The sequence below is a fragment of the Megalobrama amblycephala genome, linkage group LG1, assembly GCF_018812025.1.
Source record: "Megalobrama amblycephala isolate DHTTF-2021 linkage group LG1, ASM1881202v1, whole genome shotgun sequence".
NCBI classification, from domain to species: Eukaryota; Metazoa; Chordata; class Actinopteri; order Cypriniformes; family Xenocyprididae; genus Megalobrama; species Megalobrama amblycephala.
Genome location: NC_063044.1, coordinates 72564131 through 72579781, shown reverse-complemented (window position 1 = coordinate 72579781; position 15651 = coordinate 72564131). Strand labels below are relative to the sequence as shown.

Sequence of the window (15651 nt, the reverse complement as noted above, 5' to 3'; positions counted from 1 at the left end):
TAATAATAATAATCCTAAAGAAAACAATAGGGCCTTCAGCCCCTTGGGCTTTGGCCCTAATAATCCTAAAGAAAACAAAAGGGCCTTCAGCCCCTTACAGGGCTTTGGCCCTAATAATAAGAATCCTAAAGAAAACAATAGGGCCTTCAGCGCCTTGGGCTTTGGCCCTAATAATAATCCTTAGGGGATCAAGAGGGCCCTGCGCGAATTTTCGCTTGGGCCCTAATAATAATAATCCTAAAGAAAACAATAGGGCCTTCAGCCCCTTGGGCTTTGGCCCTAATAATAATAATAATAATAATAATCCTAAAGAAAACAATAGGGCCTTCAGCCCCTTGGGCTTTGGCCCTAATAATAATAAGAATCCTAAAGAAAACAATAGGGCCTTCAGCCCCTTGGGCTTTGGCCCTAATAATAATAATCCTTAGAAGAACAAGAGGGCCCTTCGCCATTTCATTGGCTTGGGCCCTAAATAATCCTTAGAAGAACAAGAGGGCCCTTCGCCATTTCATTGGCTTGGGCCCTAATAATAATAATCCTAAAGAAAACAATACGGCCTTCAGCCCCTTGGGCTTTGGCCCTAATAATAATCCTAAAGAAAACAATAGGGCCTTCAGCCCCTTGGGCTTTGGCCCTAATAATCCTAAAGAAAACAATAGGGCCTTCAGCCCCTTACAGGGCTTTGGCCCTAATAATCCTAAAGAAAAACAAAAGGGCCTTCAGCCCCTTACAGGGCTTTGGCCCCAATAATAATCCTAAAGAAAACAATAGGGCCTTCAGCCCCTTGGGCTTTGGCCCTAATAATAATGTCTCAGCAAAGACCAAACATGTTTATTTGTCTCAGTTAACGGCACACGTCCGCTAACAGTATACAGCGCGTCAAGGCTTGCTGTTGTCTTGGCTACCTTATGAGCGATGGAAACCACGGTGAATTGTTCCCTCTTTTCTGGTAATTTAGCACTATTTTATACGATCTTCTGCTTGCATTTTTGGTCTTCACTTTATTTTCATCTTTAGTCAATTGAGTTCAGTTCTAAAAAAAAGCAAAGGTTAGGCCTATATAGTAAATAGGTGAATCTGCGATGGGGCCCATCATAGGGGTGTCCCGTACGCCCATGGTGGCGTGAACGCAGCAGTAGTGTCCTTTCCAACATCACCAATAAGCTTGTCACTGATTGTTAAAGGTGCCGAAGAATGCTTTTTCACAAGATGTAATATAAGTCTAAGGTGTCTCCTGAATGTGTCTGTGAAGTTTCAGCTCAAAATACCCCATAGTTTTTTTTTTAAATAAATTTTTTTAACTGCCTATTTTGGGGCACTTAACTATACACTGATTTTTTTCAGCGCGCCGCCCCTTTAATTCGCGTGCTTCCTGCCAAACGAGCTCTCAACTATATTACAACGCATTTACAAAGTTCACACAGCTAATATAACCCTCAAATGGATCTTTACAAGATGTTCATCATGCATGCTGTATGCATGCTTTGAATTATGTGAGTAAAGTATTTATTTGGATGTTTACATTTGATTCTGTGTGAGTTTAAGGCTATGCTCTGTGGCTAACGGCTAATGCTACACTGTTGGAGAGATTTATAAAGAATGAAGTTGTGTTTATGAATTATACAGACTGCAAGTGTTTAAAAATGAAAATAGCGACGGCTCTTGTCTCCGTGAATACAGTAAGAAACGATGGTAATTTTAACCACATTTAACAGTACATTAGCAACATGCTAACGAAAGATTTAGATAGACAATTTATAAATATCACTAAAAATATCATGCTATCATGGATTATGTCAGTTATTATTGCTCCATCTGCCATTTATATCGCTGTTGTTCTTGCTTGCTTACCTTGTCTGTGCACAGATCCAGACGTTAATTCTTCCTTTCCTTGTCTAATGCGTCAAACATGGGCTGGCATATATGCAAATATTGGGGGTGTACATATTAATGATCCCGACTGTTACGTAACAGTCAGTACAAACTCAATACGGTGTTATGTTGAGATCCGCGTGTTTTCCGGAAGTCTTTTAAACAAATGAGATTTACATAAGAAGGAGGAAGCAATGGAGTTTAATACTCAATGTATGTCTTTTCCATGTACTGAACTCTTGTTATTCAACTATGCCAAGGTAAATTCAAATTTTGATTCTAGGGCACCTTTAAATCTCCTTAACCCACATCTCTGGAGAGAGCTGAAAATGGCTGTCCCCTTTCTGTAAAAAGCTAGCAAAACATGCTGTTAATAATTCTCTTTAAACACATTTCTACATTTCAGTTTCTAATGGTAAATTTACCGATCACTTGTGTCAATAATTTACTTTGACGTCTCAGAGAATCAACTACAGATCAGGGGGCATATTCACAAAACATCTCATGTCATCCTAAATTTAGGACTTAAATATAAGTTACCTTGAACTAATACTTTTAAAGTCTTTTACAAAGTCTTTTACAATGTTGGCATGTAAATATGCTCAAATGGCAATTTTTATAGGCTATTAAAATAAAGTTATGTAGCATCATTAAGAACTAACATGAACTAAAATTATCAATGAACAAAAGGTTTTGTTTCAGTGAGTAATTCACACCCTGACTAGGAAGATGTTGGGGGGAACACAGGACATCTCTGATCATTTAACTCACATCCTGTTCCTGCAAGCTTTTATACGCTTCACTTACTCGTCTAGTGTGAAACAGGCTGATGTTTGTTTGTTATCTGTCTTGTGATCGACAATGAAAGTTTTTCTGAATGAGCAGACGAACATGTCAGATGCTCTTTGAGCAAATTATTGTTTGTTTGATGTGAATTCAGACTTTTTTCACAAATTTTTCCTCTATTTGCTTCTTTTAGTTTAAAAGAGGATCTTTAAATAATCAAGCTCAACTAAATCTGATGTTTGTTGTGTGGATTTCAGGCTGTTGTGTTGGTCAAAACACACATTAGATTTGAGGTCGACTCATTTAAAGGGGCTCTATGTAGGAATGACACCCAGTGTTCAAAATAGGTACTGCAGTCCACATTCAAAATATGTTTGGCCCGCCCCCTCCTTCAAAGACGCGTGTTGCCAGTAACAAGAGGGAGCGCAATTCACAATGAAGCTGAGGAGACTTACACACTGTAAACTGAGGAGCTGATTTATCTGTTTTAATATGCTGTTGTTCATAGATATTTTGATGGATTCAGAGGCTTTTTAGGTCAAGTAGAATCTGCGATTCTTTGACCAGTTTGTTTGTTGGTTTCCATGGCTACAGTATACGGTGTTTTCCGCCAACTGGCAACCAGTGATGTCGAAATACTATCAACTGGCAGCACATGGTTTCGCATAGACCAAAACAAATTCCGACACGGAACACACATTTCAAAGTAGAATATCTGGCTGTAGCATTGCTTTTCTGATAAACAAGTAGGTGAACTTAGCATGTTTCCTAAATATCTGCAAACATATATAACGTATTTGTATGCTTTATTAAAGTAAAAATCTTACATAGAGCCCCTTTAATTCATTTATATCTTCATGTAGATTTCTATAATATGGTAGAATCAGAGAAAACTGAGTTCATTACTGATATTTATAAACTGAGTGAATGAAACATTTGAGATGTTGAACAATTGATCAGTAATGATTTGTTGTCTGATGTTAGTTTCTGTTTCTGATTTCTGATCTCTATTTCTCTGTTTCTGTGCTGCTGCAGAATATCAAGAGAATGAATCAGTGGTGAAGGAACGTTCTGTCACTCTGAACTATGATACTGAAATACAGAAGGATGATAAAATACAGTGGAAGTTTGGAGATAAACTCATAGCTGAAATGACTGGAGAGAACCGTGGGAACCCTCGATGGTTTGATGAACTCAGAGGCCAAATGAAGCTGAACCCTTGGACTGGATCTCTCATCATTCAACAAATCAGACCTGAACACACTGGATTATATAAGATAGAGATCAAGACCAGAGATTATTCAACATTCAGATTCTTCAGTCTTATCGTCTTTGGTGAGTAACACAAAGTCTTCAAATGTGTCTCTATTTTATCAAAGCTGTAAGACTCAAAAAGGTCATGTGGTATTTTGTCATGTGTAGAGATTTATACTTACATTCAGATTTCTACAATGACAAGTTGAGCTCTTTTCATCTTAAAATAGAGTAAATGATGTGTTTGTGATACAGTATGTCAGGTGTGATATGACAATGTTTCTTCTGTTTATTTCTGCTGCTGTTGGTTTTCTGCTTCTGATTTCTCTTCTGTATTTTTCTCTGTTTCTTTGACAGATGAAGAGAAGTCAGTGTCAGTGATGAGGGGGGCAGATGTGACTCTATGTGCCAAAATACAGACAGGAGATAAGATATTCTGGATGTTTGGAGATAACAACAGTCCTGTAGCTAAAAACACAGAAGAAGAGTGTGAAGAAGAGTCTGAGGACAGTGATTATAGATTTAATGACTATGTGGATCTGAATCATCAGACTGGAGATCTCACCATCAAGAAGATCAAAACTGTCCACACTGGAGAATACAAACTAAAGATCATCAGAAATGGCAAAGCCTCATTCAAGTTATTCAATGTTACTGTTTCTGGTGAGTGAAATATTTACTTTCATTGTAATTATGATTTTATTTTAGATCAGTATTGTGTCGTTCTTAAAGGATAGTTCAGCCAAAAATGTAAGTTCATTCATCATTCAATCACTCTCCGTCATGTCGTTCCAAACCCACAAGACCTTTATTGAATTTGATCCAAATTTTAAGATGTGATATGATTGATTTGAATGTGGAAATTTGAAACTAAAGTTAAATCTTTCTTCACAAAAGATCTTCATTGTGTGAGATCTCTCTGATGCACATTTAATCTCAACACAGTGGTCAGCAGTGCAGATCCTCAGGTTGTATCATAAGAATGACCCCTTTATATGATATCAGAAAGTCATAGAAGTCATAGCAGTAACACTTTCTATGGAGCACTAAAGTGTTTTTATTTCTTTCATATAATGGTGTCCAATGTTGTTTTACAAAATACATTTTTCGAAATATCTTCTTTTGTTTCACAGAAGAAAGTCAAACAGGTTTGGGATGACCTGAATGAACTATCCATTTAAGCACAAATATCAACACGGTGCTGTGAGACACTCTGATCCATTACATCCATTTCTAATCCATCCATTTAAGAGTTCAGGGGTCATATTCACAGAACATCTTAAGGTTAAAAGTAGCTCCTAACTTGCTGATTTACATTTACATTTACATTTACATTTACATTTATTCATTTGGCAGACGCTTTTATCCAAAGCGACTTACAAGTGAGGAATACAACAAGCGAGTCGCCATGACGAGGCAAATAGACACAAGAAGTGTTCACAATACGAGGTTAGGCAGTGCTCAGAGTATCATAAACTACAATAGAGAGGGATTAGAGGAAGAGAAAGGAAAGGAATAAGAAGGTTTTTTTTTTTTTTAGGATGAGGTTAAGTGCTCACGAAAAAGATGAGTTTTCAGCTGTCTTTTGAGTATTGCCAGGTTTAGGAGAAACTCGTAAAAATAATGGGTGTGCCAGTCCTATTTTTTTGTAGGACTACTTTTTTATTTCACAAAGTATTTTAGTGCTAAAACTAGCTCCTAAATCTGTGAAATGTTAGGAGTAGTCAAGAGGACTCCTGAGTCTCTAAGAGCAAATCACCAACAGTCCTAAAATCAGTTGTCTGCCTCATTATCTGCTCAAAGACACTGAACACCATTGAGTCAATAGTGATAAAGTCTTGAGTGCTGAACCTTTTCTTCATAAATGTGATCAATATTATGATTTATAAGTTTATTCTGCGAGGACATAACATAAAGATTGATTCATTGCATTCAAGTGCACGTTAGCTGTGTATATGCCTCCTCTCGAGTCGATTAGATAGACCGTGCTCCTCCTGAACTTTGTTTATAAAACATCATTTGTCACTTTAATTCTTCAATCTCTCGAGATGCAGTCATGTGAGAGGCTGACAACAGCTGAACACATACTAGTTTATTTAGTGACACTTAGCCTACACTTTAAAACCTTTATTTGAATATGTTAACATGATACCTCCTTCTACAATATTTCTCTGATTAAATCACTGACAGAGACTCCTCCCCATCAGCCAATCATAGTTAGTAAGCGTGATGACATAATCCATAGCAACAAGGTCAACCCCACCCTTTCTCTTATCTTAAAGGGATAGTTCACCCAAAAATGAAAATTTGATGTTTATCTGACCCCCAGCGCATCCAAGTAGGTGACTTTGTTTCTTCACTAGAACACAAATGATGATTTTTAACTGCAACCGCTGCCGTCTGTCAGTCAAATAATGCGTGTGTTACGAGTCCCGGGCGTGGAACACGTAAACAGATTACAAAACCCCTGAATGGACTATATGCACGGGTTACTTCCTGGTTGTCGTTAAGCCAGCTCGGGCACTTCCGGTGAACTGTTAGCTGTTCATTCTGTAGTCGTTGTACATCGACACAAAACCATCTATGGTTGACTTTTTAATGTTGTATTTATATTTTAATGCAGTTATTACATTTACCTAATTTGCCAATAAACCAGTTTTATTGACTGCAATAAAGACGAAGCTATTGGGACTGTTTAAAAATGCCGTGTCTGTAATTAGACACACACACACATTTTTTCCCCAGGACTTTAAATGTTATTTTTAATGCGATGACCACAAACATAATTTGTTCATCCTTCTAAGATTGTCCCCATTGTAAAACCGAACGTTTAAAAATGTAGGAAATTTAACATTTGATAAAAAACACTTATTTAAAAATAAAAAAGACAGTAATTAGCACTTTAACCAGCAGGTGGCGGCAAAGTAGCATTTATTTGCGCACATATCAGCCATTTCCTCTAAACGTTTTTCACTTCGTGTTTGACTAAATATTAAACATTATAAAATAAATAGGTTTGAAAAAACATTTTGTCAATGTGAAGTATGAAATACTCACAAAATCTTATGAAAACAATAACTTTTATTGTGAATTAATTACACAGAAAGAGAGCACCGCGCTCTCCCTTTGTAATCACAGCAGATGTCAGTCAGAGCAGCGCAAGATCAATGATTTCAGCACACTTGTGAAAACACACATTTTATTCAATTAATCTAACTAAAGTGCACAATAAATATTTAATTTTTGAAGCTTTTTTTCACATAAAAGTGTGAAAACTAATGGTCGAATTGAATTTAGCCGAGGAGGAACATTGAGGTACGTCTTTATTTATTTATTTATTTTCTAAGCTGTCTTACGTTTGAGTAACTAAATTAATGCTATGCCTGACTATTTAAGTGACTATATTCTGATTATAAACTAAGTATTACACTACTGATGCTCAACACACCAGCAAATGACATCTCACCGGAAGTTATCGAGCTGGCTTATATTAATGCGGAAGTTCTAAAGAACGCTCCGTGCATATAGTCCATTATCAGAAGTAGTAAACACAAGAAAAGATCAGTGGCTTTCCTCAAACGCAGCTTGTAGCGTCTCTTTATTGACATATCATCTTGACTTTATACTTATCAATATCACAAAATACACTATTAACACATCTGTAGTCTTTACTGTTATATTAGTATCTTTTAAAATGAAACCGTTACTGTACAAAATGATCACCGTCACTCTCATAACACATACACACTACTTTAAGTCTGAACAAATATACAAATATACACTTTCTGAGTCATTTTTATATTAATAAATTAGCGCATACTGAAATGTATTATTTACATGTGAATTAACTCCGATCGCAACAATCAACCGTTTTACCCTTACTCACATTTAACTCAAACAAGTTAGTTTTAAACACATAGGAAATGTGAACTGACATGTCATATATTGGCAATGGCACACATTTTTCATTTCTTTTATGAATAATTACCTGAATTATCAGAAGTAGTAAACACAAGAAAAGATCAGTGGCTTTCCTCAAACGCAGCTTGTAGCGTCTGAAGTAAACACACGCGCATCACCATAGTAACCCACAACGGACTCCCTCTAGTGGCAACAGTTGTATTCTTTTAAAACTTCACTCTTAAGTAGTGATAATTAATGACTCAGTGTACAATAAACTCTTTGTCCAATAAATAAAGAAATAAATATATAAATAATTAAATAAATGTATAAATAAATAAATATTAATACCAAAAGACACATTACCTTGTGACTACACATGGGTGTATCACACGTGTCAATGGGAACTTCTGCTATAAGAGTAAAAAAAACACGCACAGACAAATCCAAATTAAACCCTGCGGCTCGTGACGACACATTGATGTCCTAAGACACGAAACGATCGGTTTGTGTGAGAAACTGAACAGTATTTATATCATTTTTTCCTCTAAAGCACCACTATGTCCAACTGCCTTGAGCGCACGACATCCGGTGAGTGAGGTGTGAAGTGGAGCAGTGTGCAGTTATATGCCCTCAAAATTCAAGATACATGGGCATTTTTGCCCAGATGAGTTTTTGTCTTATAATTATATCATATGATGTAGTTATACAATATCACATGAGCAAGAGTGCCATTTTCCCCAAATCAGAACAATTGCAAATGTGATATTTTATACAACAGTTAAATGACCAATAAGTTAACATTGACCCTGTTGAAAAAACAGCATATGCTGGTACGGTAGGTTTTGAAGCTGGGATGCTGATTTGAACTGGTTTATGCTGGTCCTATGCTGGTCCTGGCTTAAATTTGACTTTAAAAAATGTGCAGCAACTCTGTGTAGTAGGTTCCTATTGGTAAGACGGACTTACTACAGGTGACATGTTGCCAACACACACAGGGAGGTACAGTTTCACCTTTAGTAAGTTGGTCTTACCAGTGGACTTTTATCACAGCGGAATTGATTACCAGAAGCTTTGTTGCTAACTTAGCAATTTTGTTGCTAGATTTAACAACTTTTCAGACTAACTTAGCAAAGCACCCAGCAACAAATTTAGCTATTTTTAAAATGTATTTGGCAACTTTTATCAACTTTTGAAAAGTGAACAATCTTAATGACTCAAAAAGAGGAAACCATTGAACAGTCAGTCAAGCAGCACATCAGCCTGGAGAGAGCTGAAGAAAGATGACAATACACACTTCATATGTGAATTAAGCTGATAGTTGAACTAGTTCAATAATAATTGTTCATTTATGTTACAGCATGTTATTAGCTTGTACCTATAATTGATGTTCAGTTAGGCATAAACTGTAGAAAAACAGAAAAGATTCTGGTAATTTTCTGCCAGGACAAGATCTGTTAAGTTGTAACCCTAAAACACAAAATGCAATGTGTAAATTATAATACAGTTAAAATACCTGTGAAAAATTAATAGAGATAATTCCTTCATATTAACACAGTACATTGTGCCCTGTTTCTAACTAACTAATTATACATTGCTTAAAACTATAATTGTTCAAAATGTGTAACTATTCAATAATTCAATGTTGTATTTAAAAATAAAAATATCTGATCAAAAAGATGTTGTTTATAAACTTTCACAAATAAAATAGGTTTATATTATTATGAATATATTTATATTATAATATATTTATACTACGAACAAATCTAAATTAACAGGAGATTTCAAATCATATTTTTATATGTATTTTCGCAATAATGCAGTTTTGCGTCATGGTTACGTGATGACGTCATCCCACAACATCATTTAGCAACAAATCCACCCGCCTTTAGCAACTTCCCTGAAAATGTGTTGGCAACACTGGTTTGATTTCGTTGTGTTGTGAACTTATGTTTGCTAAGAAAAAGAGGTTGGCGGACAGCGGTTTTTTTTTTATTATTTGATTGTGTTGTGCACTACTGGGCCACTGTAGCCCGTGTAATTGTGTAAGCGCTCGGTGAAACTCAAAGGGTTTTTCACACATGATTTCCCTCTATTTGCTTCTTTTAGGGTGCGTTGATTTAGTGTTAGTCTTTATCTTGTAAATTTTACTTCTCCCAGACGAAAATGCTCCTTAGTCTCAGTCACAATTTAGTCATAACACACAATTATCTTCATTAAAAGTAATGAGACTTACCAGTCTGTTGCCGCTCTCTCCTATTGCGTTCTTTGATTTTATAGTTTTACCTCATATTTCGTCCACGAAAACTCATCACATTTTTGTCAAGTCTTATCATTATAGTCAGTACTTTCGCAGAATAGTGATATTATCAAACTAGTATCGTATCGTGAGGTACCCTATTCCCACCCCTAATAGACCGTGCGGACAGATCTGTTGTTGTCATGATTCATTAAAATGAATCAAATGAGTCATTCATCGGACATTAGCGGACGTCGCGTTGCGTGCGATAGTTATTAGGACTATTTTAACACGGAAAACACTATGTAGGATTTTCTTTTTGTTTACTGAAAGTTGGTTTAGACACGTGCAGGGCGCCTGTCAAGAAGATTGTCTTTTGATTACACCCAGCGGTAATTTTTCTCTTTAGACCAATTCATCCAAGCTTATGAAAAATTTGAATCAAGATTGTATTGACATTGCACTCTTAGCAGTAGCACTTGTGCACTTGTACATATCCTCTTTCAGTGGATCTCAAACTTTCTAGAGTGTCGTACCCCCTGAGGGATTTAACATCCTTCTGTGTTCCCTCTCTTTTCCACTTAGACTACAGTTATATATTTCCATTGAGAGACAATATTTACCTTCTTAAATCGATTTTTCCAGTGCATTTTTTTACCTTTATAAATACCTTTGTAAAATAAATAATGCCTTAAACTTTTTAAAGCATTCAATAAATACAATGATGATAAAAACGAAGTGATACTTTTAAATATAACATTAAAACCGCCAGTAGGTGGAGGTAAGTCACTGTTTTTATGAGTGAATCATTTAATCTTAAATCTACATGCAGTCTGTGTCTATATCTGTTCTTCATGCGAGTAATTGTGAAAACCACACTTTCACAAAGTAAGTTATACTGTGGAGAACAGCAGCGCAATACTGGCGTGGTTGCTGTCCATTTTGACTGCGAAAGATGAGGTAATTTGACTGAATGTTGTGTATTTACAGAATTAAACCTGCTAGAAATACACTGTAAAAAATGATTTGTTGACCCAACTTGACTTAGTCAAGTCATCTTATTGCATTGACTTAGTCAAGTTTAGCCAACATTAGGTGTTAAGTTCACTCAACTTATATGTAGTTGTTGAAATAACTTGCAGTAAATTGAGCCAACATACTATATCAATTAATGAGCATTTAGAATTGTTAGTTGAGTCAACTGAAAAACATATTGGTTGAACTTAATTTTTCATGTTTTCCCAACCATGAACTAAGTCTAACTGACATAAAATAGTAATTTTTCCTCAACATTATAACTTAACTATTTGAGTTTACTGGACTTCATTGGTTTGTCAAGAAGTTCTGGATATCTATCTGGATCCACATACATGAAATCAACACAAATGCAGAATTGAAACTCTCAACATTTAACATTTAACATAACATTATTTAACATACAATGCATCCAAAAAACACAGACACAAAGAGTTCTCTTGCAAAGATATAAAAACGCTACACAAGAAAAACCCTCACATATACACAGCTCACACAAACACGTGCAAACTTCTCTATCAGACCCATTTTTAAGCCAAAATAGTACAAATAACTCTCCTTGTCATTATCAGATATTTTTCATTGCAGGTAAAAGTGTACATGAAGAATTCACAAGCAGCTGCGTTAAAAAACTTCACATTAAACTGTCCAAAAACCATGTCTTTAATTCCCAATTGTAGAAACATGAGAAGGAAAGGGTAAGCAGGACAAGGTAACAAGAAAAGAGTCAGTTTGAAAAAATTCTAGGGCTGCAAAGATTAATCGCGATTAATCGTTTGCAAAATAAAAGTCTGTGTTTACGTAATATATGTGTGTGTGTTCTGCGTATAATAATTATGTATATATAAATACACACACATATATGCATGTATTAGAAATATATTTATATTTTATATTACATATAAACAAATATTTTATATATCATTTTTTCTTAAATATATACATGAATGTGTGTGTATTTATATATACATAATTATTATACACAGAACACACACATATATATATGTAAACACAGAATAATATAAACTGATTTTATTTTGCAAACAATTAATCGCGATTAATCGTTGTAGCCCTAAAAAATTCCAAGAATACCAATGTTACATCTAAAACAATGAGATCTAAAACAACAATGTTCTTAAACTTTAAAACAGTACAACAATTAAAGGATAGTTCACCCAAAAAATGAAAATGTGATGTTTATCTGCTTACCCCCAGGGCATCCAAGATGTAGGTGACTTTGTTTCTTCAGTAGAACACAAGTAGAACTCCAACCGTTGCCGTCTGTCAGTTGTATAATGCATGTCAATGGGAACTCCATCTATAAGATTAAAAAAAAACATGCACAGACAAATCCAAATTAAACCCTGCGGCTCGTGACGACACATTGATGACCTAAGACACAAAACGATCAGTTTGTGTGAGAAAACAAACAGTATTTATATCACTTTTTACCTCTAAAACACCACTATGTCCAACTGCGTTGAGCATCCGGTTGGTGAGGTCAAAAAAATGTGTTCTGCTGATGGAAGTGACGTCTCACGCTTTGACAATGGAAGTGATGTCTTGCACTCATTGAAGCAGAGCGTAATCAGACCTCACTAACCGGATGCTGAACGAGGCTGGACATAGTAGTGTTTTAGAGGTAAAAAATCATATAAATACTGTTCAGTTTCTCACACAAACTGATCGTTTCATGTCTTAGAACATCAATGTGTCGTCACGAGCCACAGGGTTTAATTTGGATTTGTCCGTCGTGTTTTTTGACTCTTATAGATGGAGTTCCCATTGACACCCATTATACGACTGAAAGACCACAACCGTTGGGAGTTAAAAATCATCATTTGTGTTCTACTGAAGAAACAAAGTCACCTACATCTTGGATGCGCTGGGGTTAAGCAGATAAACATCAAATTTTCATTTTTCTGGGTGAACTATTCCTTTAAACAGTAGCAAGAAGGAAAAAAGATTGTTCGTTTTCCATCTTATCGCAGCAACCTCCTCTTCAAAGAGTGAACTCTTGCAGTGCAAAAGTCTGATCCCACTCCTATAAACGGGTGCTGTATCACTTCAAAAGTGAATTTTAATTCCTTTGGGTAGTCAAGGTTTGAATAGTCCAGGCCCATCAGGTTCAGAAAAGCATTAGGTATATCACTAAGGTGATGCATTACACTTCTTCCTCAATCACCAGGGCAACGTCATTGTAGATCGCTGGGAGAGGTTCCATCACATTTCCCACAACCATTAGGATTCCAATCACCACACCCTTGATCAAATCCTCTTCACGCTCACTGGGCTTTATAGAATGTAAAGAAAACAAGGTACTATTACTTAAAAGCAAATACACAAATATAATCCCCAGACCCCTGCAAATTAAAGGGTTAGTTCACCCAAAAATTAAAATTGTCATTAATTACTCACCCTCATTTCGTTCCACAACTCTAAGACACCTTCGTTCATCTTCAGAACACAAATTAAGATTTTTTTTGATAAAATACGATGGCTCAGTGAAGCCTCCATTGACAGCAAGATAATTAACACTTTCAGATGCCCAGAAAGCTACTAAAGACCTATTTAAAACAGTTCATGTGACTGCAGTGGTTGAACCTTATAATGTGACAAGAATACTTTTTGTGTGCCAAAAAAACAAAATAACAAATTTATTCAACAATATATACTGATGGATGATTTCAACACTGCTTCATGAAGCTTGAAGCTTTACAAATCTTTTGTTTCGAATCAGTGGTTCGGAGCGTGTATAAAACTGTCAAAGTCACGTGAACCATTGACATTTCTAAATGTTTCAAAACACAACGTAATAAAGCCTCGTTAACTGAAATCATTAGACTTTGGCAGTTTGATACACGCTCTGAACCACTGATTCAAAACAAAAGATTTGTAAAGCTTTGAAGCTTCATGAAGCAGTGTTTTGAAATATCTTTATCAATATCCCTTCACTAGATATTGTTGAATAAAGTTGTTATTTTGTTTTTTGGCTCACAAAAAGTATTCTTGTCGCTTCATAACATTAAGGTTGAACCACTGTAGTCACAAGAACAGTTTTACATATGTCTTTAGTAGTTATTTGAAAGTGTTAATTATCTTGCTGTCGATGCAGGCCTTACTGAGCCATTGGATTTGATCAAAAATATCTTAATTTGTGTTCCGAAGATAAACGAAGGTCTTACGGGTGTGGAACAACATGAGGGTGAATAATTAATGACAATTTTCATTTTTAGGTGGACTAACCCTATAAGAGACCCAATGTTTTCCTAACATTTTTCCTTACCTTGCATATCTTCATGAATTTTGAGTCTCTCGCATGTACCATGGCAGGCCAGCAATGCTGCTGTCCTCATCCTTTGTTGTCTGTAAAATATAGGATGGTTAAAGTACCAGCTTTATTCTTTAAATCCTCTGTTTTTCTTTATTTGCCTATCCTTTCCTCCCCCTCCCTGTCTTTGATGCTTTTAGAAAAAAATAAAAACCACAAAAACATTTACTTCAAATTTACACATTTACACTTTTATACTTTGGTTGAAAATTAATCACCAGTAATGTGGTGCAAAAAACTGTTGTTTGTTACATTTTGTTCAGCACCAAATTAAGATTTAATAGTGTATGTAACACGCTCATGCCACTTAAATCAGGGGTTGTCTAATTCTGCTCTTGGAGGGCCAATAATATACTGCAGAGTTTAACTCCAACCTGGTTCAACACACCTGCCTGTAAGTTTGTAGTGATCCTGAACACCTTGATTAGCTGTAGTAGGTGTGTTTAACTGGGGTTGAAGCTAAACTCTGCAGGATCTTGGCTCCCCAGGTGCAGGATTTAGCACCCCTGCCTCAAATTCATTGGGGTTGTAACAACATTTTAAAGAAATTAAAAGGATAGTTTAACAAAGATGATAATTGTCATTTACTCACGAACATGCCACTCCAAAAACATGCAAAAATATTAATATCTTAATTCCATTCAATGAAAATGAACAGTGGCTAGGTTAAGCTCTATAAAGGACAAGTCAACACGCAGTAAAAGCAGTGGCCGAGTCATGTTGCCTATTTTAAAATTTTTTGAAGATAACTATCACTAGTTTTATGATCCATAGAAGAAAAAAGGTCATAGAGGTTTGGACAAACATGAAAGTGAGTAAATGATCACAGAATTGTCATTTTGGGGAGAGAAAGACTGCATTAAAATAATACTCACATGAAAATAAGGACTCACATCCTTATTAAGGCTCTCCAGTATTGAAGTCATTTCTGGAATGTTTTGACCTGAATAACTGCATCAGCTTCGAGAGATGACTATCTAGGCCTTCAAAAAAGGACTTTCTCAGGTCCTTTAACACAAGTCTGGTGAATTCTTTGCTGAGCTATAAAAACATAAATACATTTACAAATTTAACAAAGATGCCAGGGTGACAGTCTTCAACAGTACTAATTTAAAACATCATGCAGGAAGTTAAAACATTTTCATTTCACTCAACATGACAGAACTGGTCATTAGGACATTAAGTTTTCCCATATCTTCTAATAGAACAGCACAACCTTTCATGGCCATGGCTG

The 15651-nt window shown here is 35.7% G+C and overlaps 1 protein-coding gene across 1 annotated transcript in view; it reads left to right on the top strand.

The window, feature by feature from the left end:
• The window catches only part of LOC125278243, an 84849-nt gene extending 80121 nt beyond the window's left edge, over positions 1-4728 (top strand). Inside the window, exons 8-9 of the mRNA XM_048207253.1 lie at positions 3694-3993; positions 4270-4728. Coding sequence (XP_048063210.1) covers positions 3694-3993; positions 4270-4583 — 614 coding nt within the window. The 3' untranslated portion in view covers positions 4584-4728. The remainder of the gene's footprint in view (positions 1-3693; positions 3994-4269) is intronic.
• Positions 4729-15651: the final 10923 nt, after the last annotated feature.